General features: G+C 40.9%; 2 protein-coding genes across 2 annotated transcripts in view; one reads left to right on the top strand and one right to left on the bottom strand.

Moving 5' to 3' along the window:
• Nucleotides 1–26728, top strand: part of scn4bb (sodium channel, voltage-gated, type IV, beta b) — a 155673-nt gene that overhangs the window by 81348 nt on the left and 47597 nt on the right. The window lies entirely within an intron of this gene.
• On the bottom strand, nucleotides 1018–7719 carry LOC135262525 (uncharacterized). Its single transcript, XM_064349540.1, has 5 exons — nucleotides 7538–7719; nucleotides 7181–7341; nucleotides 6734–6976; nucleotides 6510–6633; nucleotides 1018–2107 (listed from the first exon to the last, which is right to left on the bottom strand). Exons 1-5 carry the CDS (start codon nucleotides 7717–7719, stop codon nucleotides 2071–2073), a joined length of 747 nt encoding a protein of 248 aa, XP_064205610.1. The 3' UTR covers nucleotides 1018–2070.

Below are 26728 nucleotides of genomic sequence, written 5' to 3'. Positions count from 1 at the left end.
ACGATCCATTGACCTATACTAGCAGTAGAGAGGAATACACTGTTTAGTTTTCCACATTTTCTATCAAATTTTCTGTCATGTTTATTTGATATCTTTGTCATCATATCAATTTAGTGAAGGGCTGTATGCAGTAAATGTGCATTGTTAATTCAAGTCTTGACAGATAACTTTTGGTCTGACTGTGGAATGTGGGTCCAAATGTTATCTATTTAGAGTTGAATTAGCACTGGACATTTAATTGTGTACTAACAAACCCATGCCACATAGTTTATCCTATAACAATTAGCCAGGAAGCTATCATCTAGAGTTGTTAGAACACCTCAGTGGTAACATGACCTATCAATTATGACAAATATGATGGAATCAGTTTTATATTCTCCTAAAAAAACCAAGATCATGGTATTTCATATTTAGACTTACTGCACTTCCAAGAATCAACATGGCAGAAATAAATTTAAAAAAAGCTTTATAAAAATACACTGCCTTTTTAATTGGAATTATAATTATAACGGAGTATTTTTACATGTCAAAACGTCGCTAGTTTCGAAAATAAACTTTGAGATACGCGTTTCTCGCTTTCGCGCAGGCAGACTTTTATTTTGAACAATTTCCGACGAATCTGCCGTCTTACTGTCGCTCATTGTCGCTCATTTCACGGTACTTCCCCAAATGATTTAGAATTAGCTATCATAGCAATCTGACTGACATAAAAACTCACCTAAATAAAATCGAAAGTAAACATCAGTAGATTAGTGTTGTTATTATTAGGCAATCAGGTACTTACTTTGAATGACACTGTATATGCTCCAATATGTAGTCCCTCCAGGAAATCGAGATCTTGATATTGCAATAATTAATGCAAATTCAACCAAACTCCGCAATATAGGGACCAAATATGCTCCCACAGGATAAACGAACACAACAGGGTTGTATTAACTGGGAGGTAGCTACAAATCGCTGGTTGATTTTAAAAGTTAATTAGATTGAATGTAACATTATGTAGAGCAGAATCTGGAAGGTAACAGACATGGAGATAACAGACCTGCTTCAACTAATCAAGAGATAGCTGAATGGTGTAGTCATTGAATCAAGTGTTAGTTCTGGATTGGAACAAAAACAATCTATGAGGGGGTATTCTAGGACTGGAGCTGAATACCACTCCAGTAATTGATTTAAATATTTTTATTACATCATAGTAAATTAATTAAACAACTTTCCCATGTCTGAATATTTTGCATTATTTGCTGTTGGAAAAAAACCCCAATAAGTGTTACAGTACACTCTGGTTTGTTTGATAACTTTAATAAATAACATTCTTTATTTCAAATGTGTAATAATGAGGTTCAAATTTACATTAGATGTCAAGTCAAAGCACAGTAGAAAGAGAATAGACCTTAAATTGACATTTACATTTTAGTCATTTAGCTGACGCTGTTAAGCGACTTCCAACAAGTATGTGCAGCCAAGATAATATCAATAGCATAGCTAAATGTACTGCACAGTGGGCTCAGCACTGGCAGACAACTGTAGCTGTGTCACATTGAGATTGTACTGCACAGTGGGCTCAGCACTGGCAGACAACTGTAGCTGTGTCACATTGAGATTGTACTGCACAGTGGGCCCAGCACTGGCATACAACTGTAGCTGTGTAACATTGAGATTGTACTGCACAGTGGGCCTAGCACTGGCAGACAACTGTAGCTGTGTCACATTGAGATTATACTGCACAGTGGGCTCAGCACTGGCAGACAACTGTAGCTATGTCACATTGAGATTGTACTGCACAGTGGGCTCAGTACTTGCAGACAACTGTAGCTGTGTCACATTGAGATTGTACTGCACAGTGGGCCCAGCACTGGCAGACAATAGTAGCTGTGTCACATTGAGGCTGCACTGCACAGTGGGCTCAGCACTGGCAGACAACGTTACAGTGCACCTCACTGACTGAATTGTGACACATAGGTAGCTATAGCATCAGCCTTTACTGGTCTTTCATACAGTGCATTCAGGTTCTCTGGAACTGGCATCTGGCTCATCTCGGCTGTGTACGGCCCAGGATTTTGGAATACCTCAAGGAATAGCAGTGTCATCAGTGCGTCTCGATAGTCTGAAAGGCACAATGACATGAAAGGAAAAACCAAAAATTTTGTTGGTTTAACTGTTTGTTTAACTATTGCTTCAAACATGTTCAGAGTGTGATGTGTGTATGTTTGTTCTACAAGTTAAGTTTAAAGGAGTACCATGGTGATTTTCACACTTTCTTGGTTTTATGTGCTATTTGCACAAGAGGCATTGAAGAAACACAATGAGTAAAGTATTAACCTCTTAAGGCACAAGCCAAATTTTGCCAATCCTTGCCCATTTAGGGGGTACCCTATTTAAAGCTTTATAACTCCAGACGTGAACACCACAGAGACTTGAAAAATGGCTTAAATGAAGCAAGACATTTGTACAATTTACAATACTAACACAGATTAGTTTATATTCATAATTTTGGAAGAAATAAAGTGCCACAAATGCAATTGTTTTGACAAAAAATCCAAAATAAATTTGCACTTTTTAAGTTCGCAATGAAATACTGCGAGATTGAATATATGCAGGAGGTTAAACTATACATGTGCTAGGTCAAAAACTTCTTGACCACAAGTTCATAAAATCTAAGGGTGGATATGTAGAACTACTATAGATGTATGAAGCAAAAACTAAGCAGTGTACCCAGCATCTCCAAATCTATCCAAAATGTCTAAATTATGCATTGCTGTAAATCATAACATATCCATGTATTTCACTATAAATCAACTGTTTTGACTCAAGAAAATCACTGTTGCATAATTTTCAAATGGGAATTACAAGCTTTCAGTCAGTACAGTGGTCTAAAATAGCTAGGTGTCCAGAAACATATCCAAAATCTCTCCAAAATTGAATAAAATGCTTTTTGTCCATTATAAAGCATATAAATGAGCCCCTTATGAGGGTTTAAGATGAAACATTTCTATCAGATTAAAAAAATAATGCAAAAACATTGTCACACAATGCGGTACAGTACCTAAATGTGTAATAATTAACTCGTGTGTATTTCTATACTCTGTACTCTCGTATGTTTTCTTGTATGGGGATGAGACAACATGAAAACAATTTTCACCCGTCCACCACGTTTTGGCAATGTTCCAGCTCTGACGTCATCACTGTTGCATGCTTCACAAAAACTATTACACTTCCGTCTAACGCTTACATTACAGTGTGAAATATTTACATTATATAACACCACTAACCTATTTAAAGATACTCAATTTCAAAAATAACGTATATAACCGAAATATTTTGAATGGTAATACTTACATAGCAATGATGAAATCTCCTCTATGTTCAGTAGATAGAGACAGAGACAGTATCAATGATATTGTTCTATTCGCTTCTGTTTTGCTCCAGAAAACGATGTCAGCTAGGTCTATCAGCAAACATATGGCTTAGCTATGTTCAGAAGTCCTCAATAATAATAGTATTTTCCAAGAAATTACGAAATATCCTTGAAAACGTTTCGTTAGGTGCATCGTATTTGTCTGCTAACAGGGTGAATGCGTAAGTGAATATGATGCTAAGAATATTTTCTGTTACGCTGACCTATAAAACGCTATTCCAAAAGCAGAATTAGACATGTTATACATCGTTAGAAAGCTTATACTCTCGCCTACTGAATAAATGAATTGTCAATCAAGTCAGACTGTACTAAAAAGGGCGACGACGCCGTAAGCAACAAGTGTGGTATTACGCACAGCTATTTATGAAGATAGCCGACCCAGGCGTGAGAGATGCACGTATTTTTCACAAACGGATTGTCCAAGACAATATATGACCACTCATTCGCAAAAGGGACATCTCTACGTGTAAAATCGATGGTAAAATTGTATATTTATTAAATGCGTAGTCCCAGATATTGACTGTATAATGACATGGTATAATGTAAAAAAAAAACGTTGTCTCGTTTATTTCGTTATTCAGTGAGCAGCGTATTCACTGCTGTATTGGCATATTTTAGGGCTAATGTCTGGTTTATCTTGTTGCTACGGAATATCACATTACATTACATTACAGACATTTGGCAGACGCTCTTATCCAGAGCGACGTACAACAAAGTGTATAACCATAACCAGGAACAAGTGTGTCGAAAAACCTAGAGGGCAGTAGTCTACCGTTCCAAGTGCAGGGAACAACTGCATAGTTCAACTTGGACCCTGTAGGTTAAACTGATTAACACTAACACAAACAAGAACAGCAACAATGCAGTCTATGCAAAAATACAAGCAATAGTTAAGACGAGTGCATTAACTAAGTCGCCTACAAAACAGCTAACTAGTTACAACCCTAACCTTACAGTCAATTTAGAGATTAAACTGAGAATACGATTTCTCTCAGCATAATGACGGATTTAAAGACTAAACGAACTCACCCGATATTGTCTTCAAATGGATCCATGCCAAAGAAAAGTAATGATTCATCCTCTCAAAGCTCTTACTAATAAACGTTTAGTAGCAAAAAACGAAAGATCAACTCGCCATCCCTGCTTCCTACGCTCAGAGCACCGTATTATTTATTTAGACACTGGCAGAGGACAGCATAAATTGCGTCTTTTGTTTATATTCAATATTAGTAATTGCAGCAAGAAACTGCAGCTGTAGACACAAGATAGTGTGTTATGTTATGGTAGCAATGGAACGAAGCGGACTATGCATGTATTGCCATCAGTGTTTTATTATACCAGCGTGTTTTCGTGCGTGTGCACAGAAACTCAAAACCTACCAATAAAATGGTTTAGCTATTTCTCAGCATAATGACAGATTGAAAGAGTAAACAAACTCACCGATACTGTCTTCAAATGGATCCATGCTCAAGAAAAGTAATTATTCATCCTCTCAAAAAGCTTTTACTAACAAACTTCTGGTAGCCTAGCATGCACTCTGGCTGGCACTGTCTTCCATTGCTTCCCTGACGTTCAGATCGTCCCCTCACTGATAAAAACTAGACCCTACGGTGTCGGATTACTAGTGTCGCCATGGATGTCTCTTGCCATAAAGAAGTTTACTAGATGTCGTAACACTTAGATTTGGAGATCCAGCTCTTCCGCACCCCAACTCATAAAAAAGTCCAAATGGCGGGCAAACAATATGGCGGACATAGGTGCTCCCAATGGAAAAGTTGTAGAGCACGTTCAGATGCATAGTTCGATGAAGTTTTGTGTTGATCTAACGTATGGTGTGGGAGTTATGGCCTTTTACACATGACCCTTTGTTATAGCGCCACCATCTGGCCAACATAGGTGATTTTTAGTGCCTGAGTAGTTGGGGGCCATAGGAACCCACCTGCCAAATTTGGTTGCTCTAGGACTTATGGTTGCTGAGTCTCAGACACTTTTAGCGGAGAAAAATAATAAGAATAATCCTAACAAATAAAATAGGGTTCCACCAGCTTCGCTGCTTGGACCCCTGATAATAATAATCCTAACAAATACAATAGGGTTCTACCAGCTTCGCTGCTTGGACCCCTAATAATAATAATAATAATAATCCGAACAGATACAATAGGGTTCCACCAGCTTCGCTGCTTGGACCCCTAATAATAATAATCCTAACAGATACAATAGGGTTCCACCAGCTTCGCTGCTTGGACCCCTAATGACCAGGTGTGGAGAGCTACTGCAGGACCCAGGATGCATGACATTGCATCCTGGCCTGGAACCGGTCTGCCTCAACCCCTACTCCCTTCAGAATGCCCTGAATGTGTTTAGGGCAGAACATGGGCCCCTAGATGTTAGGCAGAGAGCAGCGTGAGTATTTTCCAAACTAAAGGGCTAAGCAATGTTGATTGTTTCAAAAGATGCTATTAAATATTTGAGTGTTTACAAAAGTTCTAGAAAATCTATTCTACCTGAATCTAAACCTTAAAACATTTTAAAAAATGTAAATGGAAAACAATAATCTCTTTCTTCTACAATGCAGTTTTGAGATACATTGAAATCACATATCGCCTACACTTAATTAAGTATTTTTATTACAGGCGTGCTCGTTACCTAGCGTGTAGGCAGTTTGTCAGCTGGTGCTGGGGCTACTTGGGCAGGAGAATCAGAGTAGTGATACCGTCGTGCGTAGTCCTGCGAATCCACCGCGAGTATCCCGACGAAGAGGATCACTATACTGGCTTCAGACCGCCCTTAGACGACTGAACCGGAACTTCACCCCCTCTAGACCTGACCTGACCTCTTATGGAGATCATATGTAAATAAATATTTTCAACTCTAGATGCTGGGATCTTAACTGACTCAAGGGAAGTGGACTTTGACATCCTAACTCACACATGCAACCTCTACGCAAAACCTGTAGCTGGCTGCAGCTCATCACAAATTACATGCTTTAAAAAAATTTTTTGTTATAAGGCAATCACAAAATTAACTTTCCAGGCACTTTAACCTGCACAGCATCCCAACAAAAGGGAAATGCACATTCTTGGGTGCGAACCTCAGAATGACAGAATGGAGCGCCTCCAGTGCTGACGTCTGGTGCTGTGGTCTCAGTTTCTCCACATCTTTCAGGATCCTCTTGTTCAACAGGGCCTTTTCTACTTTGTAGACAGTTGCATTACCTTAAATAGAATTGGAAAATGTAATATCCATACAGTATAATATGCCTATGAGTAACATATCCCTATTACAAAGTACAATTCATGCAAGTGCAGTACTTACCAGGCTGGAACCACTTGTTTCCATGTGTTTCTGAAAGATCAGGGTGAACACACTTCGGAAACAAGTGATCTTCGTGGGTGTGGATATTGTGCATGTGGTTTATAAGGGAACTCCACTTGGCCACTGTTTCCTTTCCAGATGCAGCTGTTGTTGCGGACCAGTACATGTGGTTCCTTATACTGCATTGCCACTTCTTCACCTTTTTACACTGTTTGGCAATATCCTCCAACTTTCGTGACACACCTGTTAATATGAGCAGAAAAATAGCAAATCATAGGGTACATTCTGACATCTGCATGGCATACATAAGGTTTAATGCTACATTAGGGCGGTAAAAATCTACATTTTCGACTTGGAAATAGAATGCAAAAGCTTGACCAAGCTGTAATTACAAGTGGGATACTCAATGAAAATATATATATTTTTTAAAGAGATAATTGGTCATACTTTTTGCCACGTGCCAAACGTCATAGTAGTGAATCACTGCAGGCTTCTCTTCTCTGACGTATTTCTGGATTTGAGGGTGTCTGTCTGTGACGAGGCATCCTACAGTCAGACCAGACTCCTCAAGAAACTGCAGGCTTCTGTCTAAATGACAGATCTCCGTGCTAAGTTGGAGCATAAACCAAAGTTTTTTCAAAATCAGACTAGTGGTGTCTGAGATATTGCACATGACTAACAAACAAACAATAAATTTAACTAACGGAGACAGGTCCATTGTCCACCTCTGATTTTATTCAGACATACCTGGACCATCTGAATGTCTACAATGACATTGCTGTCATCATGGGGTAGCATCCATACTTCGCTGAATGCCCTGGAGAGTCTACCCTCATGTCCCCAGCAAATGAAACCTTCTCCTTCTGCCTCAGTGACTGCAGCAGCTCCTCCTGGTCTGTCTTCCATTTGTAGAAAATGGTTGGCTGCAGGTATGTGTGGGCATGGACACGGAAGGTGGCACTGCTGATCGTCACTCGCACTCGCATTGTGTTCGCATTGTGTTCAGTACCTAGTATATAGAAATTATGGGTGAACGCAGGGTATCAGATATGCGATTAAATTGAACATATATTCTAAGATATCACAAAAGACAACTTAGAAATAAGTTTTTTTTGAATGGATGTGTCCATGAGTTGATACCGTTCTATTACCAAACAAGAATCAAATTCCATTTGTGGTTGCATTTTGAGGCCAAATTTAGTCATATCTGCCAAAGGCACAATGATATTAAACAATGTAACAACATTCTTTATCCCTGTGTTATATCAGGGAATATTTCTGTATGATCTTCATTCCAATATGTTCAGATCGGTTCTACGGTATCCGTATCCTGATACTAAACATACTCTGTGGGTTATTAGATTACCTTATGTGTTTGAATGAATGATGATCCTGAGAAGAGGATGGCTGCAGACAGCTGCAGATTGCCAGCAGGGGTGCTTTCAAGAAGCAGCTGGCTCATCCACTTTCTGTTGTAGAGGCAGTGTAGGCAACTCTGGACAACAGACACAGGATTTCTGCCAGTATATTGCAAGCCCGGTGGCCCGCCGGGCCTAAGTGGACCCCCTGCCAGGCCTAAGCATCGGGGAAGCCACCATTTCTTATTTAGTAGGCTAACTAACGTCGTTACAAACTGCGTTATCACTTCATCCCGTCGGTAAGTACATTCTTTTTATATTAACTTAAGCAGTGTGTAGGTAACGTTAAACTAATAGCATGAACGTAACGTTAGAATCGCCATAGAAATAACGACTTCACTTGTTTATTAATAACGTTAGCTTGATGGCATTGATGTGCACGACAACATGGTCATTTAGCTAACTTAGCTAGCTAGCCAAACAGTCAGTAACACAGATACATAGATATTTTGTTGTTGTTGAAATGTGCCCAGCATTCCAAGGCTGTACATTGTTGTAAGATTCAGTAGCCAATCAGTTGGCAGTGTTGTGCATACCCCGCTCTTACAGCTCGTTTCCAGCCCAAACCACTGCAAAGAGAGCAAACCTTTTTTTTTGTCAGTGACATTTCCTTCTGACATCTACGACGGCAATCGCAACCACAACATTTATTTTGCCCTTTTGTATAGCTATTTCCATGGATAAAATCACATTTATTATTATTATTTATTGGTAAAAACATTTACTTCATATCCAGGGAGATAGCTAACTACTTGCACGTTACATGACATGTGTAGCAATTTAGTAATATGATCGCATTTCGGGCTAGAAAATAACCAGAAAAATTGCTGAGTTGTCTTAGAATCTTTATCGCAACAGAATGTATAAAGGCTGGCTTCCCGGATCAAATTTGTTGTGACAGCTGCCATCCAAAACAAACACATGAGAGAGGCTGCCTGTGTGCGTGCCTCCCCCAAGGCGTTACGTCATTGTTTTGCAATGGGCAGCTGTGATAAAAACATGCTGGCTTCGATAAGCGATATCGATAAACTCAGAGGCATACGATTCCAATGAATAGGACAACTTGGAACCAGTTCTCAATTCCCATTCCTATTTAAATGTGCCCAGCATTCCAAGGCTTGTTGTAAGATTCAGTAGCCAATCAGGACTTTTTTCAAGTTATTTGTAGAGTGCAAAAACTTTGATATTATTTATTTTAATTTAATTTAATTTAATTTAATTTAATATAATTTCTTTTGTTGTTGAAAACACAGCATTCCAAGACTGTACATTGTTGTCAGATTCTTTGTAAGCTGTGAATATGCTATGCTGTAAATAGTTGTTGATTTTAAAAAAATGTGTGTTGAATAAATGACTTATTTATAACAACATTCACATTACGTAGTCATATTTTCAAATCTCCAGTCAGCTTTTAGCACTGACTTAATGTAGGGCCCTATGGAATCTGTGTTATAGCTTTTTTTAATTCTCAATTCCGCGATTCCGTCCGTGATTCTGTTTTCACAGAAACTATAGGGCCTTACCTTAACCTGCCATCAGTCTGTCGCTGGCCCGTGCCGGGCCCCAGTCAAAAAAGACACTTGGCCACCGGGCCGCCGGTCCCTGTGGAAAGATACCTGCCACCAGGCCTTTTCTGGGGGAAACCCTGAGACAAGAAGGTCCCCCACACAATCTTCTGGACCTGGCACCTCATGCGGCATATCGGGCACATATGTGCAAATATGTCAAATATGTCACCACCCAATGTCAAGTAGCCCTATCTTGATTTTTTTTTTTTAAACTGACAATAGAATTGTGGACTTGGTCACGACAGAGTCTCCAGGATTGTAGGTAGAGTCGTCATCTTCTGGGACTTCGATGGAATCATCACAATTCTACACGGGGCCGTTTGGAGGAGGGGAGTCTGCTGTGCCATGCTTTTCTGGTGTTGAGGTCAGGATGGGTAGGACCAGGGGAGAAATCGCATTGCTCCCAACACCAATGCTTACAGTGGCAACATTGACCTGTGTAGCTGTAAATCAAACAGTTTATTTAGTATGTAGACATACAAGTACATTTTAAAAGACTACTAGCCAAATGTAGTTGTCTTGTGTCTATTCCAAAAACAAAAAATCACCTTCAAATTTTGTTTTTAAAAACTAACATACAGTACATTCAGTCCTAAAAATCTAGTTTACAAAGTGCTAATCACACACCTTGACTTTTGACACGGTCGTGCTGCAGAGTGTGAGTTCCAAGCTGTGTGGAAACAGTTCTCCTTTTTGGGGGATCAGTCTGGCAACCCACCTCGCGAGTGAACGTGGGTAGCTTCTGGGAAACCGAACAAAAAGCTAAGGTTATTACACATAATAATGGATTAACTAGCTAGCTTCATCTATCTGTCTGCTTTGCATGTTCGAGGCTAGTCCTATCCTATGTGGACATCTCCTGTCTATACATACTTATGACCACAGAGTAATTATTTTGATCATTGCTTTACAGTAGAAAACAAAAGAAATAAATAGTACTGGTGAGAAAGCGTCATCAGAATGCCATATTTTCAGACAGAAAGAACACTTGTGAACACACTTATTACTGAACCTTTATTACCTGGAGGCCTTGCCTCCTTAACAGTATTTGTAACGTTATCAGCTTACCTGTTGAATATCTGAAGCTGGGTTCAACAAGGCAGGAACAGCTCCTGGTGTCAGAAGCAATTTCGAAGCAAACCCAGCATTGTACTTGGCTTGATTCTCGATACAGTCGGACGATAAATGAGCAGTGCAGAGACGCAGGTGTTGGTTGACATTCTCTGGTACTTCACTGGCAAAAATAACGTTGACCCACTCCTGGCGCAAAGCTGTGTCCCGTGGAAGGGTGTGCATGGACACATTAGCTGCAGTGCCACTGCACAGGTGAAATAAACTTTGCTCATAATGAGAGGGAGACAGAAAGAGCAAGAGACTAAGGCAAGAGACTAAGGGAGAGAGAGTGAGGGCGAGAGAGAGACAGCGATGGAGAGAGACTAAGTTAGAGCGAAAGACAGAGACGCAGAGAGAATGGCTCTTAAAAGTGCCTTTGTGTTGGGCTCTATAAAGTGCCTTTGGGTTTTGAGTGTGTGAATGTGTGAGTGAGCGAGTGAATGAATGAATGAGTGAGTGATGGACGGATTGATAAAGAGTGTGACAGCTAAGTATGAGTATTGGACATGTGTATTGACCTGCAAAAAAGAATATATAAATATATTAGTAAAAGCATAGCTCTTTTTTCGTCAATCTAGAAAATACACCACTCTAACACATAAATGACATAACATTACTGGTAACTTTATCTATCTAGTACTAACTTAGCTAACATTGTCAAAACATTTTTCCCTACCTTCGATACAAGCAATATCGGAAGCGCACTTTTCACTCCTACAAACAAATTAAGCGAGAGTGACGAAAGTTTTTTTTTTTTAATGCATAGTATGTTTGATATAGCGTATAACGTTTTTTCCAACGGTGGTATAAGTTACCTTTAGTGTTATTAAATGAAACGAGAGCCAGGTATAGTCCCAAAGTTTTCAAAGTCAGACTGGTAGCGTTTTTCCCCCAAAGATAGTATTTCACGATATAATAATTATCCTAGAATAAATTTTAGGATAGTGCTTCCGATATTGCTTGTGTCGAAAGTGCTGCGACGGAAACAGCAGTAGATTTACCTACTGGCCACATCTGTCCAAAATGTAAACAAGTCAGGCAGTTTTCACGATCGGGAAAAAATTTATGACATCGTTACGGCACAGGTAAAATGGGTTTTGAGCGGGAGAGAAAATGCAGGAGGGCAGGACACTGACTTCTGTCAAGCTAGTCTAGCTTGCTGGATTAAGTTAATTATCCAAACAGCTAGTGTTAGCTTTTTAAAATTGTTGGTCATTTTAGCTAGCTAACTAGTTAATGTTAGTGCTATTTAAACTAAAAATTAATCGAGTTGTTAAAAATAAAGTGAGCTATTGAGAGCAAGCTAGCTAACCTAATTCTACATTATATATCTAGCTAGCTGAGTTAGCTAGCTAGATATATAATGTGGATAAAGACAGTTAGCTAACATTATCCAAACAGCCAGCTTTTTAAAAATCGTTGGTAATTTTTGCTATGTCGTTAGTTTATCTAGATAGCTAGCGTTTGATAAACGAACAATAAATCCGGTAAGGTCAACTATGCCAGTAAGTTAGTTTGCTTGCTAGCTAAGGTTAGCTAACTCATCAGGCATGGAGATCATGATAAAAACCTTCCAATTTGTATGACAACTACAAATATACTTATAAAACGTATGTAACTATATATTACAATGATAATATAAATGGGTTGTTATACGTTATCATTGGTGAGACAGTAATCAATCGTGCTCGTGCTAGATGGTGGAATGGAGCAAAAACAGCAGGACGGTGTGTCCTGTCAGATTTCTTTACGGGTGTGGAAAGGCGAGTGGTTACTGTACTTGTGACACACCAAGTTGACAACAGTTGAAAATAGGACGATAAATTTAAAGTGCATATTTCTCCTAAAATACAGAAAGGACATATTTAATACTTTACTCATCGTGTTTCTTCAATGTCTCTTGTGCAAATAGCACATAAAACCGAGAAAGTGTGAAAACCACCATGTTATACCTTTAAAAAATAAATAAAACACCCATTCGTAAAACTAAAATGCTTTATACCACACTGCACACATGATCTTGGGGAAGCCTAGATAATGAGCACTACACTACATACCTGATTATCTATATCTCTCTAAGCGATAGAGGACCTAATGTAACACTCATCAACATTTTCTTTGATGACAGACAGATTTACGCAATTATTATCATAGTTCTGTGTTCCTGTCTGTGTTTTCCTTGTTGGGCCGCCAGATGGCGACACTTCTGTTCTGTGTCCCGCTCCCCCTGTTTAATTGTATGATTGTTTCCAATTGTCCAATCATTGTTTTCTGGCTGTCTCGTTTTCCCTTCCCCTTCCGTGGCCTGATTGTTCATGGTGCCCTCCTGTGTCTCGTCAGTGTCTGTCTATTTAAGTTCCCGTCTCCTGGACTCAGGTGCTGGATCCTTGTTGGTTTGTTGCTCGTTGTTAGTTAGTTTGTTCGGTTGTGTTTCTGATCCTGTTCCTGCCCTGTGTGTTCTTGCCCTGCCCTGTTCTGTTTCTACGTGCTCTACGGATTTTTGGATTTTCTTTGTTTGATGTTTCTGAAGTTTTCCTTTATTTTGAAGAGTTGCCCTGCGAGGCCTTTTGTTCCCTTTGTTCCCCTTTTGTTCCCTTTTTCCAAAGTAAAGTCTTTTGTTCTTACCTTTTTTGGAGTTTGAGTTTTTCCCCCTCCGCATTTGGGTCCTAATCCTCCACCACACCGTGACATGGCTTCCTTTGGTAAGCTGCTGATGGTTTCCTGAACGTTACTGGCCCACTGTCGGATTTCAAAGCCACCTGAAGTTAAGAGGGTCCTCAGCTTCTCTACTAATTGCCTTGCCTCTTCTGTCGATGGAAGGCTCTGAAGTCAGTTGTCAACATAGAAGCATCTCTCCACTGAGACCCGCACATCCTCACCTGGGTGACTGTGGTCAAAGGCATGTTTTTGAAGGGCAAAGGTAGCACAGCAGGGGTGGTGCCAAAAGGGAGGACCTGCCATTCATACACCTCAGGTGGGTCAAATGTGCTCATGTCCCACCAGAGGAAACGCAAAAGAGGTCTGTCCGTTGGAAGCAGCCGGACCTGGTCAAACATGCCCTTGATGTCTTCGCTGATTGCAACAGCATGCTCCCGGAATCGGAGCAGAACTCCAAGAAGGGAAGGGCCTAAGGTGGGTCCTGGGAGAAGTAGTTCATTCAGGTTCCTCCCTCAGAACTGAAAGGAGCAATTGAAGACGACACATTTCTTCCCATTATGCTCCACCATGTGGTGCGGAATGTACCACGATTCCTGGCCATTGTACACCTGTTCAGGGGTTAGTTTCACAGCATATCCGGCATTCTCCAATTTCTTAATTTCTGCCCCGTAGGCGGCAGCTCTTTCTGAGTTCTTTGCCAGTCATCGCTCAGTGCTGCAGAGGCTAGACATAATTACCTCTTTGGGGGCTGCAAGGCGTGGCATGTCCTTGACTCTCAGCAGAGGTGTGGCATAACGTTCCACGCCATTAACGACCACTCGTATGGTTTCGTCCTCCAGCTGTCGGACCGCTTCCTGGTCCTGGCGTGACCGGGTGACCAGCTTTTCACTCCGTGTAGGAAGGGTGTCCATCTTCCAGAGCTTCTCCACACTCCGGAATAGGTCCTCAGCAGGAGAACTGAAAGTGAGCAGACACTGTGGTGGGAGCTGTTCCTGTACAAACTTTGCTGGGCCTGGTAGTGTCCGTCCCAATTTAGTCTTTATGGCAGCGGGGCCCCCGGTGGGCCTAGCCGCACTGGCTCAATGGGTGTAAGCAGGTGAGGGTAGTCTGCTCCAATGAGCAATAAGGGGCATACCCTGTCCATGGGCGTCATCGGCAGTCCACAGAGATGTTGGTACTTTCCTTGGAGTGTTTCCAAGGGGTACGAGTGCTCTGCCAGGCCTAGGTTCCCTGCTGTGAAGGCTCCTCGGACAGTGAAGCTCTTTGTTGGCTGACTCGCTGGGGAAATCTGGTCACACCTCCAGCAGCGCTTGTTTGTCTTGATCCAGCTGATCACCTACTCCTTAGTCAACTGCTTGAAGTTGGAGCATTGACTGAGGAAGTGATCAGAGTCACAGTACGGGCATTGTACTTTAAGCCTCTCTTTAGCCTTCTTAGAGGACACGCTGTCAGGGGTGGGGGTGGAGGTACTGGTCTCTGAGGCCTGCTTAGCTCCATGGAGAACTGTGGTTTTCTGGGGTGCGGACCTCTGCTCCCTTCTCCGCAGAGCTGAAGGATCTGGCTGGGGCCTGCTGCTGACTTGGTCCCCATGGTCCTGGCACCAGGACTCATACTGCAGCCATTCTGCCAAGTCCCACAGTGTGTGTGTGGCGTGGGGCGGTGGTACATCTGCCGCCGGAAATTAGCCTTAACCTCAGCAGGCAGTTTGGTGAGCAGCCAAGCCACATGTGACCCACACATCAGTTCTGTCTTGCCGTCATGACCCAGAGTCTGGAGCATCCCCACGAGTGACTGTATCTGCAGTGCAAACTGCTCAAAGGCCCCTGTATCACCTGGCTGTACACAGGGACCCTTCATGACAGCAGCAATCTTCCTCAGAGCAAGCTGGTGTGGGCGTCCAAACTTCTCTGAGAGCGCTGACATGGTGTCTGAATACGGGTATGCAGAGTGCAGATAAGAATCAGCCACCCACCTGGCCTCCTCCAGCTTCAAGTGCTCCAGCAGGATCTGATACGTGAAGAGCTCAGTGGCATCGTCCGGAAGAAGATTGTCCAAGGCCATCTTCAGAAGCGCAAAGTCACTCGGGTCTTTATGGGTGAAGTCCGGGATGGTCGGTTTCGGCCCACGGTAGGACATCTCTCTGCTTCGCGTCGGTGGTGTGCCTGGGATCTGAGGGTACTCAGCTCGTGGGTGGTGTAACCGTAGTGGGCTACTGTGGTGCATGTGACGTCCCCAAGTCGCCTCTGGGGTGGCCACCGCTTCGGGTTAGAGAATGCCGGACTTGACGGTCCCCGGTGAGCAGACCAGTGCTGTGCTGACCAGTTTGGACTGGGGTGTGTCACCTGATTGTGCTGCACAGGAGAGGGAGACCTCTCCCTCCGTGGTGGAAAGTGCTGTCTAGGAGGGTAGGCCGAGGACTGATGAATTCTCATCTCCTGCAGGTAGCCTCTTACCTCCTCTAGGTGGTCAAACTGATGATCGACCCCTCCTTTTTCTCTCTGTGGTGCCCCGTGCTCCAACAGCAGAGATGGTGGCAGATCAGGCCAATCCACGTCAGCTGCCTCCTCAGGACCCTGTGCAGAGCTATGTCTGCCATCAGGGTGAGATCCACTGCTCTCTGTCCGTGTGAGGCTCAGTGCTGGTGCTGGTGAGGCCCGCGTCAGTGGCCGATAACTGGAAGGGGTTGATGGCGCTGAATACTGCGGGGACTCCACCCTCCGGGCATCTCGCTGTGCTGCTCCAACTTCTGTCATCTGAGCTCTCCCGGTGGCAGGGTAAGGAAATGGAGGTACATCCCTCGGTGCTGTCGCCATCAGATCCTGCACCTTCCCTCGAAGACCTCGGGTAAGCCAAGAAGCTGAGCCGTACAGCCTCTGTGCCTCTTGCAGTTCCTCCATGAACGAATCCCATTCGTCCATATCTGCCTCCCTGTGTGGCCTGCGGGGTGAGACCTGGGTGGACCGGTGCGGGGGTACCTCTATAGACGGTTTCAATGGTAACAACATAAACAAACGTTACTGCGCATGTGCGTTGTTCTGGCCCTAACTTGACTTCCGGCAGACTTCCGCAAACAATCAATAACAACAGAGTCCCTCTAGACTATTTCTGATAACAAGCAAAGTAAATAACAAGTAAATTACGTTAGCTAGCTAGTTAAAACTATGTCTAGCCCGTATTATTTGGGGTTACCAGTCGAAGAAAAGAACCGTTACTTGGCCAAACTGAAATGCGATAATGTTACATTACCAGAAAATCAAGTGACAGATAACTGTTCACAGTATTGCACCTTGCTGAGCATCATACATTCCTTACACAATCCATAACTGTTCTGGGTTACATGCACATTCATTCCTGTATAAAAAGTGCACTCTTTCTATGATGTTGCTTAAAAACGATGATTAGAAGCACAAACTGGGGCTAGTGGGCAGCATGTGTAGCCAATGCAATTACTGTAGGTTATTTATTTAACCTAGATGTTTTATGGGAAAACATTGTGGCTCTTATAGTTTGGGTCATCTTGCTAGGTTACCACAACAAAAATGATCAGGCAATGTAACGCTGTCAAGTCATTGGAAACAGGTATCATAACGTTAGTAAAAAACGTAGCTAAAGCGTATGAACTACTAGCATTGAGCTAACGTTACTGTGCATAATTTATAAAATGGTAGCTAGGTTTAGCTAGCTAGCTAGTTGGCTAGCTAACTAGAATGAATTAATTAAGCTACAATCAATTTAGTTAGCTAATTCATAACTATTTCAGGCGTGTTACTGGTCAGCTTAGTTATCGCTTATTATGAGTTTGTTACCTGAAACAAAGTGCTAGAGTGAGAGCACCTATTCGACCACCTTCGTTCGACAGACAGGAAAGCGTAAACTGATTCGCAACTATATATGAAATAGGCGAAATATCGGTAACAACCTGTACCTAGTTATGTAGGAAAAATATCCTTGTTATCCTCCTGTGGTTATTTTTTCAGTACTTTCACGTTTTTTTGTGTGCCAGCAAATAAGTCAGACGTGGTCCAGCGCTAGCATTTGGTTGCTAAGGGGACGTGTATCGACCACCCCATATAAATGAATGGAAATTTGCTAGTATCCTGTCTTGCATATTGGAGGTTAATATGAGAAAGGGTGGTCTCTCATCAGCACGTCTAGGAATCCGTACATATTCACTGTTGTAACCTAAGTCGCAGGACGCAAAATAGCCGTTAGGAAAGCAGTTTGAAATTATGAAGCAAAGTCTGCGCCATTGACTTTAATGGGTCGCGATGACATAATTCATTGTCTTAAGTTGATATAGTAAATAAGGCTGTATTACATTACATTACATTACATTACAGGCATTTAGCAGACGCTCTTATCCAGAGCGACTTACACAACTTTTTTTTTTTTTTTTTTTTTTTTTTTTTTTTACATAGCACTTTACATTGTATCCATTTATACAGCTGGATATATACTGAAGCAATGCAGGTTAAGTACCTTGCTCAAGGGTACAACGGCAGTGTCCTTACTCGGGAATCGAACCTGCGACCTTTCGGTTACAAGCGCAGTTCCTTACCCACTGTGCCACACTCCGTCCTCCGTTAGTATTACTAAATGTGTATGTATGAAGTTGATTTTTTAAAATACAGTTTATTATGTGTATTTTTACAGGACTTACATTTTAATAGGTAACGATGTCCAGTTATTTCTCAAAAATACGAAGTAACAACGGGCAAGCACCAGCTATGATAATCGCAGGGATTCATCAATTCGTTTCACAATTTCCTAGTGAGGTTACAAAGTTAAATTATGTATTTTTACTAATTTTCGAAATATAGTTTGTTCCTGAGGTCAGGTTGCACCCCACAGCACAACAACCTGAGCCCAACATCAGTCTGTTCATCAGTTTAACTTTCACTCCATTTGTAATCGGTGCCATATTAGCCAGTAAACACAAACCCAATAATAAACAAACACAGACCGGAAGTTAACTTAGGGCCAAGCCCACAACCTTGGCAACGCGCGTGCCACTGATGAAACCGTCTATACTGCCTTGCCTGCATCTGGGCTCTTCCTCCCATCTTGCTCTGGGTGGTGCTGTGTGAGGCAAGGACAGCGGTGCCTGGTACCGGCGATCTCCCGGGTACTCCACCTCATAATCCTGGAGTACCCAGAAAAAATCAGCTCGGTGTTGAGGTTGCTGGGATGCAAAGAAGGCATCTCGCTGCCACAGATAGTTTAGGGTTATTTGCGCAGTAGGCTAGGCTAAACTAAACTTAGACGTAACTAACGATGTTGTAGACCTTAATTTACTAAGATAGCCATTTTACGAATTTAGAAATAAACTTAAAGTTTTCAGATTTTGTTTCCAAAATTTGTTGTTGAGTGATATAGTACACAAGTTTTATCTTGCATATCTGCCACTTCCCTTTTTTTAATCAACATCAGTAAGCTTAAAATGCTTCCAAACCAGGGATTTTTTGGACATTTTTTTTTGTCCAGGACTGAGAATCACGAACGAACGTTATTCCTAGCTTATGCACGAATTTATGATGCCTTGATGGAGAGCAACACGAGGCTTCCGTTACTGAAATTCAAAAAGTGCTAGTTGTGTTTATTGGCAGAATTGTTTATGTTAAATGATAATAAAACGTAGGCCGCTTTAACATCTAAATTTCTTGTATTGCAGTACCGGTAATCTTAAAGCTGCAACTGAGTACCCATCCTAATAATCGAATGCTTAATTTCACAGTCGAATGCCAATTCAATGAATGAAGCTTTGAAGCTTCAAAATTTTCAGTACAACCCTAAAAATATGTATTATTTAATAAAGCATGCACATTTTAATAAATATTTTTCCAAGACTTCTGGACCAAAACTATTGTTTCAGAAAATGCTGCACATAATGAAGTTTATAATTACAAAAAATGGATTGAGGTTTTCCTTGGTTGTTAAATCACCTTTGATTTCTACATTAACTTAAATGTGCAGCAAACGCTTTTGCCCTGAAGCATATTGTTGACTATTCTTAAGTTTCACAGTCTGACTACGAAGTTCATTGAATAACCGTTTATAGATGTACATTTTACTCAAATACACGCAAAAACATTACGGGTAACAAGCATGTCCCTATTTTCAGCTTGTCTTTAAAATGTATTTTCCTCTCCCTTCCCCTTAAAATAAGAGCAGCGGGAACACTGTTGTACTTTGCTCGTAAGTCCCACGTTTCTTAACTGTCAGATATGGTCACATCTCATGGTTTCTTGCACTATCGTGATAATATACAATTTCTTTTATTTTGGTTCTGGCTAACCTATTCGTACTTTCGGGGTGTTTAAGCTACCTTAAGCATATCTTATATTTGACGGCTGTGATGTCTATAAACATTGTAGTCACAAAATTCAGCATGTTAGATAATACTAGTCACGACCTTAGCATTCTAGAAATGGGAAATAGGCTTTTCAAGAATGTTACATACAACCTGTTAAGTTGAACGGATGAGCCAGTGCTAACTTGTAAGGTAGGTGGATGGTTTCCATGAAGGCAAACATGCAATAATAAATAACATGTAATAATAAAAATCTGTTGTTTGTTGCAGTATAACACTCATATCAAACCACTAAGACTGAGAGAAAATATGCAATGGATGAACAGGTTGTACATTTATTATAGGCAGTAGGGATGGTGCCGAATACAAATACCATATTTGGCAACACTCAGATAATGCATTCTCACCAAATGTTTTCTCCTTCCAAATTTGACCAATATTATTCGGATTCAGATCTATTTTCTCATAGATGCGGTTCACTCAGAAGTCAGCCAGTCAAGTTTTTCAATTAGAAACACAACGGCAGAGACACAGCGAGTGAGAGTTTCCTTTAACACTAGATAGGCCAGAGCGAAGCCATTGTGCTTTAGGGAATGTATAATTAAAATGACTTAGGTGCTGTAAATACAATATCATCGTCTTTGTAAATGACTGTGTTTTTAAAATTTTTTAAAATTGACTCAGTAAAGAAATACGTCACAAAATCCCTCGGTAGACAATTTTTTTGAGTTTTCTCTGAAACTGAGACTTTGAATAAACCAAATAGCATAGCTACACAACAACTGCCTGAAATGTAACAGATTTTTGTTTGTGTGTTTCCAGCAAACCGCCAAAGCTGCGCGTTCTCTGTGAAATTGAGGAGAGTGATGGTGCATTGAAAGCGCACTCCCAGGAGAAGGGCGGGAGAACTGTACTGAATGACCGAAGAAATTACCTTTTAAATATATTGCACTTTGTTTTTATTTAACTACTTTTGTGTTTTGTCATACACGTTTTAGGGCTTTTCTCAGTGTTTCTGCAATATGCCTTAATACATTTTCCTATATAACAAAACCGCTATAATTTAAAAATACAAACCGTGAAATTGGTTTAGTAATCTTTATGAAATTAGGTCACTGCTGGTGTAGAAATCAATGCTATAATGCTGGATATTTCTGATGCCACTGGCTATTGGTAGCTGGCTATGTAGTAAAAAAGTTAAAACATTACAGAAACAGGTTGTTGGCTAATGACACCCAGCACTGAAGCATTTAGACTTCAGTGTCCCTCAGGTAGGGGTGGTGGGGTTGATGCAGATCATACTCTACAGTTCAGATTGAGGATGAGTAACTATTTTTTGATTTATAAAAACTATTTGACTATGTTTGAAGCTTGATTTTACTGTTTACTTAAGTGTTTATAAGTGTTATAAAAGCCTGTCATGGCTATATAACATATCATTGTTTGTTAAACACAGCTTTAGAAAGCAAATTGCATTACATTACATTACATTACAGGCATTTAGCAGACGCTCTTATCCAGAGCGACTTACACAACTTTTACTTAGCACTTTACATTGTATCCATTTATACAGCTGGATATATACTGAAGCAATGCAGGTTAAGTACCTTGCTCAAGGGTACAACGGCAGTGTCCTTACCCGGGATTCGAACCTACGACCTTTCGGTTACAAGCGCAGTTCCTTACCCACTGTGCCACACTCCGTCCTCCATTTTGCCTGTTGTTAAACTGCATTATTGTTGATGTCATTGTAAAATCATGACTTTAATGCTTTCATATCTCAATAATCTCAGTGCCAATGATTGTAATGCTAAAAATCATTTAATACAGCTTCTGTGTTAAACTCCACCCACTTCCGGTTTACACCACTCCTATTTGCGGGTTTTATCCAAATACAAATACAAATTAAAGCCGCAAGCGGCGTTGGGAGGGGTCCAAGCATTGGCACCATCGAGCCCCCTATGGAGTGATTTTAAAATGGCTTTGTACTCATGATCATATGCCTTCACCCAACATATCTACTGAATATCATGATGATCGTATAAAATACGATAAAATTGATGACTTATGGCTAATTTTGTGTGAAGAGACGCTGTCGGATGACTTAGTTACATCGCCATGGATATGTCCTGGCCGCTTCCCGTAAAGGCCTTTACTATGTCGTAACACTTAGATGGCATGTCGTAACACATAAATGGTCCGGCGTGTATGCACAGCTGCAGTGTTTCTGCGCCGCAACTAAAAAAGGCGTCACACTAGTGTTGTCACGATACCAAAATTTTGACTTTGATACTGATACCAGGTTTAGTATTACGATACTCAATACTGAAATGATACTTGAAACTTAAACGATGCTAATTCGATACTCGGTACCTAACGATACTGAAATTACCTTGATAGATCAGAAACGTAATGTCCACAAGGGTTGACCTCATTTTCGAATTCATGGTTTATTAACAACCTGGTTCAGTAACAACCTTTAAGTTGAAGCCTCTTCAACATATTAATATGCATAGGCCTATAGTGTTACAACACTGAACAATAGAAAAAATATGTTAAAGATATTTCAAAAATTAAACAGTTGTAAAGTAAATTATCTTTAAAACAGGTCTTTCACATTTAAATAGATTTAAAAACAGCATATTTTAATAACAATACAGCATCTATTTATAATAAAATATTTCCAAATTGGAACACCTATTGCTACTGAAGTGAACTGAGTCAAAGCTTGCGCTGTATCAAGGAGCTGAGTGCACAAGCGCAAGTCACCTCACTTGCCAACCTTAGTTGCTACTGCCTTCTAGCGAAGATTCTGACAAATTACACTTTTCATCCTCTCAATCAGTAATGCGGGAGACAATTTTCCCTGGCTTTTACATTTGACTCAAAACTACCGAACGTCGGAATATTCTAATACCGAACTGTTTCTTTTTTTTTCTTTTCTTTTTTTTTTAAGTGCCGAGAAAGTGCTGAAGTTTTGGTATACCGTGCAACACTACATCAGACACATATTCCAATCCATTGCTCAGTTAAGCAGAGAATGCACATTTCAGAGCGCCACAGAGACAGATAGAATAATAACACATGAATGCACGTTTCAAATAATAAATACGACATTGAGAAAAAACTGAAAAAAAACGTAATATCAACTCGCGAACTGCGTGCTGAGCGCAAAGTAGCCTACCGTTTTATTTATTTAGACATTGGCAGATAAGAAAAATTTTGGTTACGTTGACCTATAAAACGCTATTCCAAAAGCAAAATCAGACATGTTATACATCGTTAGAAAGCTTGTACTCTCACCTACTGAATAAATGAATTGTCAATCAAGCCAAATTGCCCTAAAAAGGGCGACAACGACGTAAGCAACAGGTGTGGTATTACGCACAGCTATTTTTGAACGTAGCCTACCCAGTGATCAAAAATGCGCGTATATTTCGCCAACGGATTGTCCAAGACAATATATGACCACTCATTCGCAAAAGGGACAGCTCTACGCGTAGAACCAATGGTAAGATTGTATATTTATTAAATGTTTAGTCCCAGATATTGACTGTAGAATGACATGGTATAATGTAAAAAACAAAATTGTTTCGTTTATTTCGTTATTCAGTGAGCAGCGTTTTCACTGCTGTATTGGCATATTTTAGGGCTAATGTCGGGTTTATCTTGTTGCTACGGAATATTACATTACATTACAGGCATTTGGCAGACGCTCTTATCCAAAGCGACGTACAACAAAGTGTATAATCATAATCAGGAAAAAGTGTCGAAAACCCTAGAGAGAAGTACCGTTCCAAGTGCAGGGAACAACCGCATAGTTCAACTTGGACCCTGTAGGTTAAACTGATTAACACTAACACAAACAAGAACAGCAACAACGCAGTCTATGCAAAAATACAAGCAATAGTTAAGACGAGTTATGACTAAGTCACCTACGAAACAACTACCTAGTTACAACCCTAAGCTTACAGTCAATTTAGAGATGAAATTGAGAATACGATTTCTGTCAGCATAGTGACGGATTTAAAGACTAAACAAACTCACCCGATATTGTCTTCAAATGGACCGTATTATTTATTTAGACATTGGCAGACTACAGCATAAATTGCTGTAGGTCGTTATGTTATGGTAGCAACGGAACAAAGCAGACTATATATGTATTAGGCTACCGTCATTGTTTCATTATACCAGCGTGATTTCGCACGTTTGCACATAAACTCAGAACCTATCAATTAAATGGTTTAGCTATTTCTCAGCATAATGACAGATTCAAAGACTAAACGAACTCACCCGATACGGTCTTCAAATAATGTCTGGCACTGTCTTCTACTGCTTCCCCGGCGTTCAGACCGTCCCCTCACTGATAAAAACTAGACCCTACGGTGTCGGATTACTTGCGTCGCCATGGTTGTCGCTTGCCGTAAAGAAGTTTACTCGATGTCGTAACCGTTTAGATTTGGAGCTCCAGCTTTTCTGCACCCCACCTAATGAAAAAGTCCAAATGGTGTGCAAACCATATGGCGGACATAGGTGCTCCCAATAGGAAAGTTGTAGAGCACATTCAGATGCATCAGTCGATTAAGTTTTGTGTTGATCTGACTTACGGTGTGGGAGTTGACCTTTTAAACTATGACCCTTTGTTATAGCGCCACCATCTGGTCGACATAGGCGATTTTTAGTGCCTGAGTAGTGGGGGGCCATAGGAACCCACCTACCAAATTTGGTTGGTCTACAACTTATGGTTGCTGAGCCTCAGACATTTTAGCGGAGAAAACTGCCACGCCCCAACTGAAAAGTCTAAATGGCGGGCAAACAATATGGCGGACATAGGTGGGGCCAATGGCAAAGTTGTAGAGCACGTTCAGATGCATACGTCGATAAAGTTTTGTGTTGATCTAACTTATGGTGTGGGAGTTATGGGCTTTTACGCGTTACCCTTTGTTATAGCGCCACCATCTGGCTGACAATGTAATGTAATGACATATGTGATTTTTAGTGCCTGAGTAGTGGGGGGCCATAGGAACCCACCTGCCAAATTTGGTTGCTCCAGGACTCATGGTTGCTGAGCCTCAGACACTTTTAGCGGAGAAAAATAATAAGAATAATAATAATAATAATAATAATAATAATAATCCTAACAGATACAATAGGGTTCCACCAGCTTCGCTGCTTGGACCCCTAATAATAATAATAATCCTAAGAGATACAATAGGGTTCCACCAGCTTCGCTGCTTGGACCCCTAATAATAATAATAATCCTAAGAGATACAATAGGGTTCCACCAGCTTCGCTGCTTGGACCCCTAATAATAATCCTAACAGATACCACCAGCTTCGCTGCTTGGACCCCTAATAATCCTAACAGAAACAATAGGGTTCCACCAGCTTCGCTGCTTGGACCCCTAATAATCCCAACAGATACAATAGGGTTCCACCAGCTTCGCTGCTTGGACCCCTAATAATAATAATAATCCTAAGAGATACAATAGGGTTTCACCAGCTTCGCTGCTTGGACCCCTAATAATCCTAACAGAAACAATAGGGTTCCACCAGCTTTGCTGCTTGGACCCCTAATAATCCTAACAGATACAATAGGGTTCCACCAGCTTCGCTGCTTGGACCCCTAATAATGGCATCTCCCTCCATCCCTAATTCCTATAGAGCCTATTAAAATCAACCAATACATTATCAAACAGATTTTTTATTACCTTTGTACCCATGAAAACTACACTTTGGTCTTGCCATCCCTTAAAATCTCCATGCCACCTTCTTGCCAGTCCATAAATAAGTCTTGAGATCCACCTCCGATGAGCTGTAACCTTCAGCTTCAACGTACAGTGTCGGTAATAACTTAAATTTGCTACAAGTTTCCTTGCAGAACAAATAAAATGTGCAAACGTAATTGTCTGTCATCTGTTGACTTGTCTGATATGTTGGGCAGATAAAATTCCCTCCCTTGAATAACCAGGCACGATGAAGTGTATCACATAGGAAATAGGATTTATTTATGCAGAAAGAGTCCAGCACCTACACACAACAAGGTGGATAAGGCCGAACTGAAGAAAGCATGGGCGGTCCCTGCTTTTATAAGCAAAATGTGTTTTAACAATAAGCATAGAGTAAGATTTAACAAAGGAAATGATTTGCTGTGTCCATTCATACTACATAAGCACCTGGTGGCCGCTTAGTCTAAACAGGCTTTAAATCAGAAATAATTGTTTAGTGTTTAATCTGTCAGTTGCTTTCAGAGTCCTGGGCAGCATGGCGTCATAGCCGGTTTGTTCTTATCAGGATGGCAGAGGGAGAATGCTCCAGTTTGGACTTCTAGAAATGCGCGAGACAGAGAGAAAAGAAACAAATGCACACATATGCATAGACACACTTATAGACTAAAGGTATATAAGCTATACTGTCCATAAGTATTTGGACAGTGACACAATTTTCATCATTTTGGCTCTGTACGCCACCACAATGGATTTGAAATGAAACAATCAAGATGTGATTTAAGTGTAGACTTTCAGCTTTAATTTAAGGGTTTTGTCAAAAATATTGTATGGACAATGCAGGAATTACAACCATTTTTATATATACCCCCCCTCCTCCCAATTTTAGGGGCTCAAAAGTAATTGGACAAACTAACATAACATCATAAATTCAATTGTCATTTTTAATACTTCATTGAAAATCCTTCGCAGTCAATGACTGCCTGAAGTCTCATAACCTGATGCTGGGTTTCTTCCCTGGTGATGCTCTGCCAGGCTTCTACTGCAGCTGTCTTCAGTTCCTGCTTGTTCTTGGGGCGTTTTGCCTTCAGCAAGTGAAATACTTGCTCAATTGGATTCAGGTCAGGTGATTGAGTTGGCCATTGCAGAACATTCCACTTCTTTGCCTTAAAAAAGTCTTGGGTTGCTTTCGCAGTATGCTTC

Source organism: Anguilla rostrata, chromosome 9 (genome assembly GCF_018555375.3).
Source record: "Anguilla rostrata isolate EN2019 chromosome 9, ASM1855537v3, whole genome shotgun sequence".
Classification (NCBI taxonomy): domain Eukaryota; kingdom Metazoa; phylum Chordata; class Actinopteri; order Anguilliformes; family Anguillidae; genus Anguilla; species Anguilla rostrata.
Note: the sequence above shows the minus strand (reverse complement) of the source record. Positions and strands in the feature narration are given on the sequence as shown.

What these genes read in the sequence shown, in the direction of transcription:
- LOC135262525 (XM_064349540.1), bottom strand. Translation starts at nt 7,719, where the DNA reads ATGCGAGTGCGAGTGACGATCAGCAGTGCCACCTTCCGTGTCCATGCC. An exon ending in TCTCCAGGGCATTCAGCGAA is followed by an intron (nt 7,342 to 7,537) that starts GTATGGATGCTA and finishes GCTCCAACTTAG; the next exon opens with CACGGAGATCTGTCATTTAG. An exon ending in AAACAAGTGGTTCCAGCCTG is followed by an intron (nt 6,634 to 6,733) that starts GTAAGTACTGCA and finishes ATTCTATTTAAG; the next exon opens with GTAATGCAACTGTCTACAAA.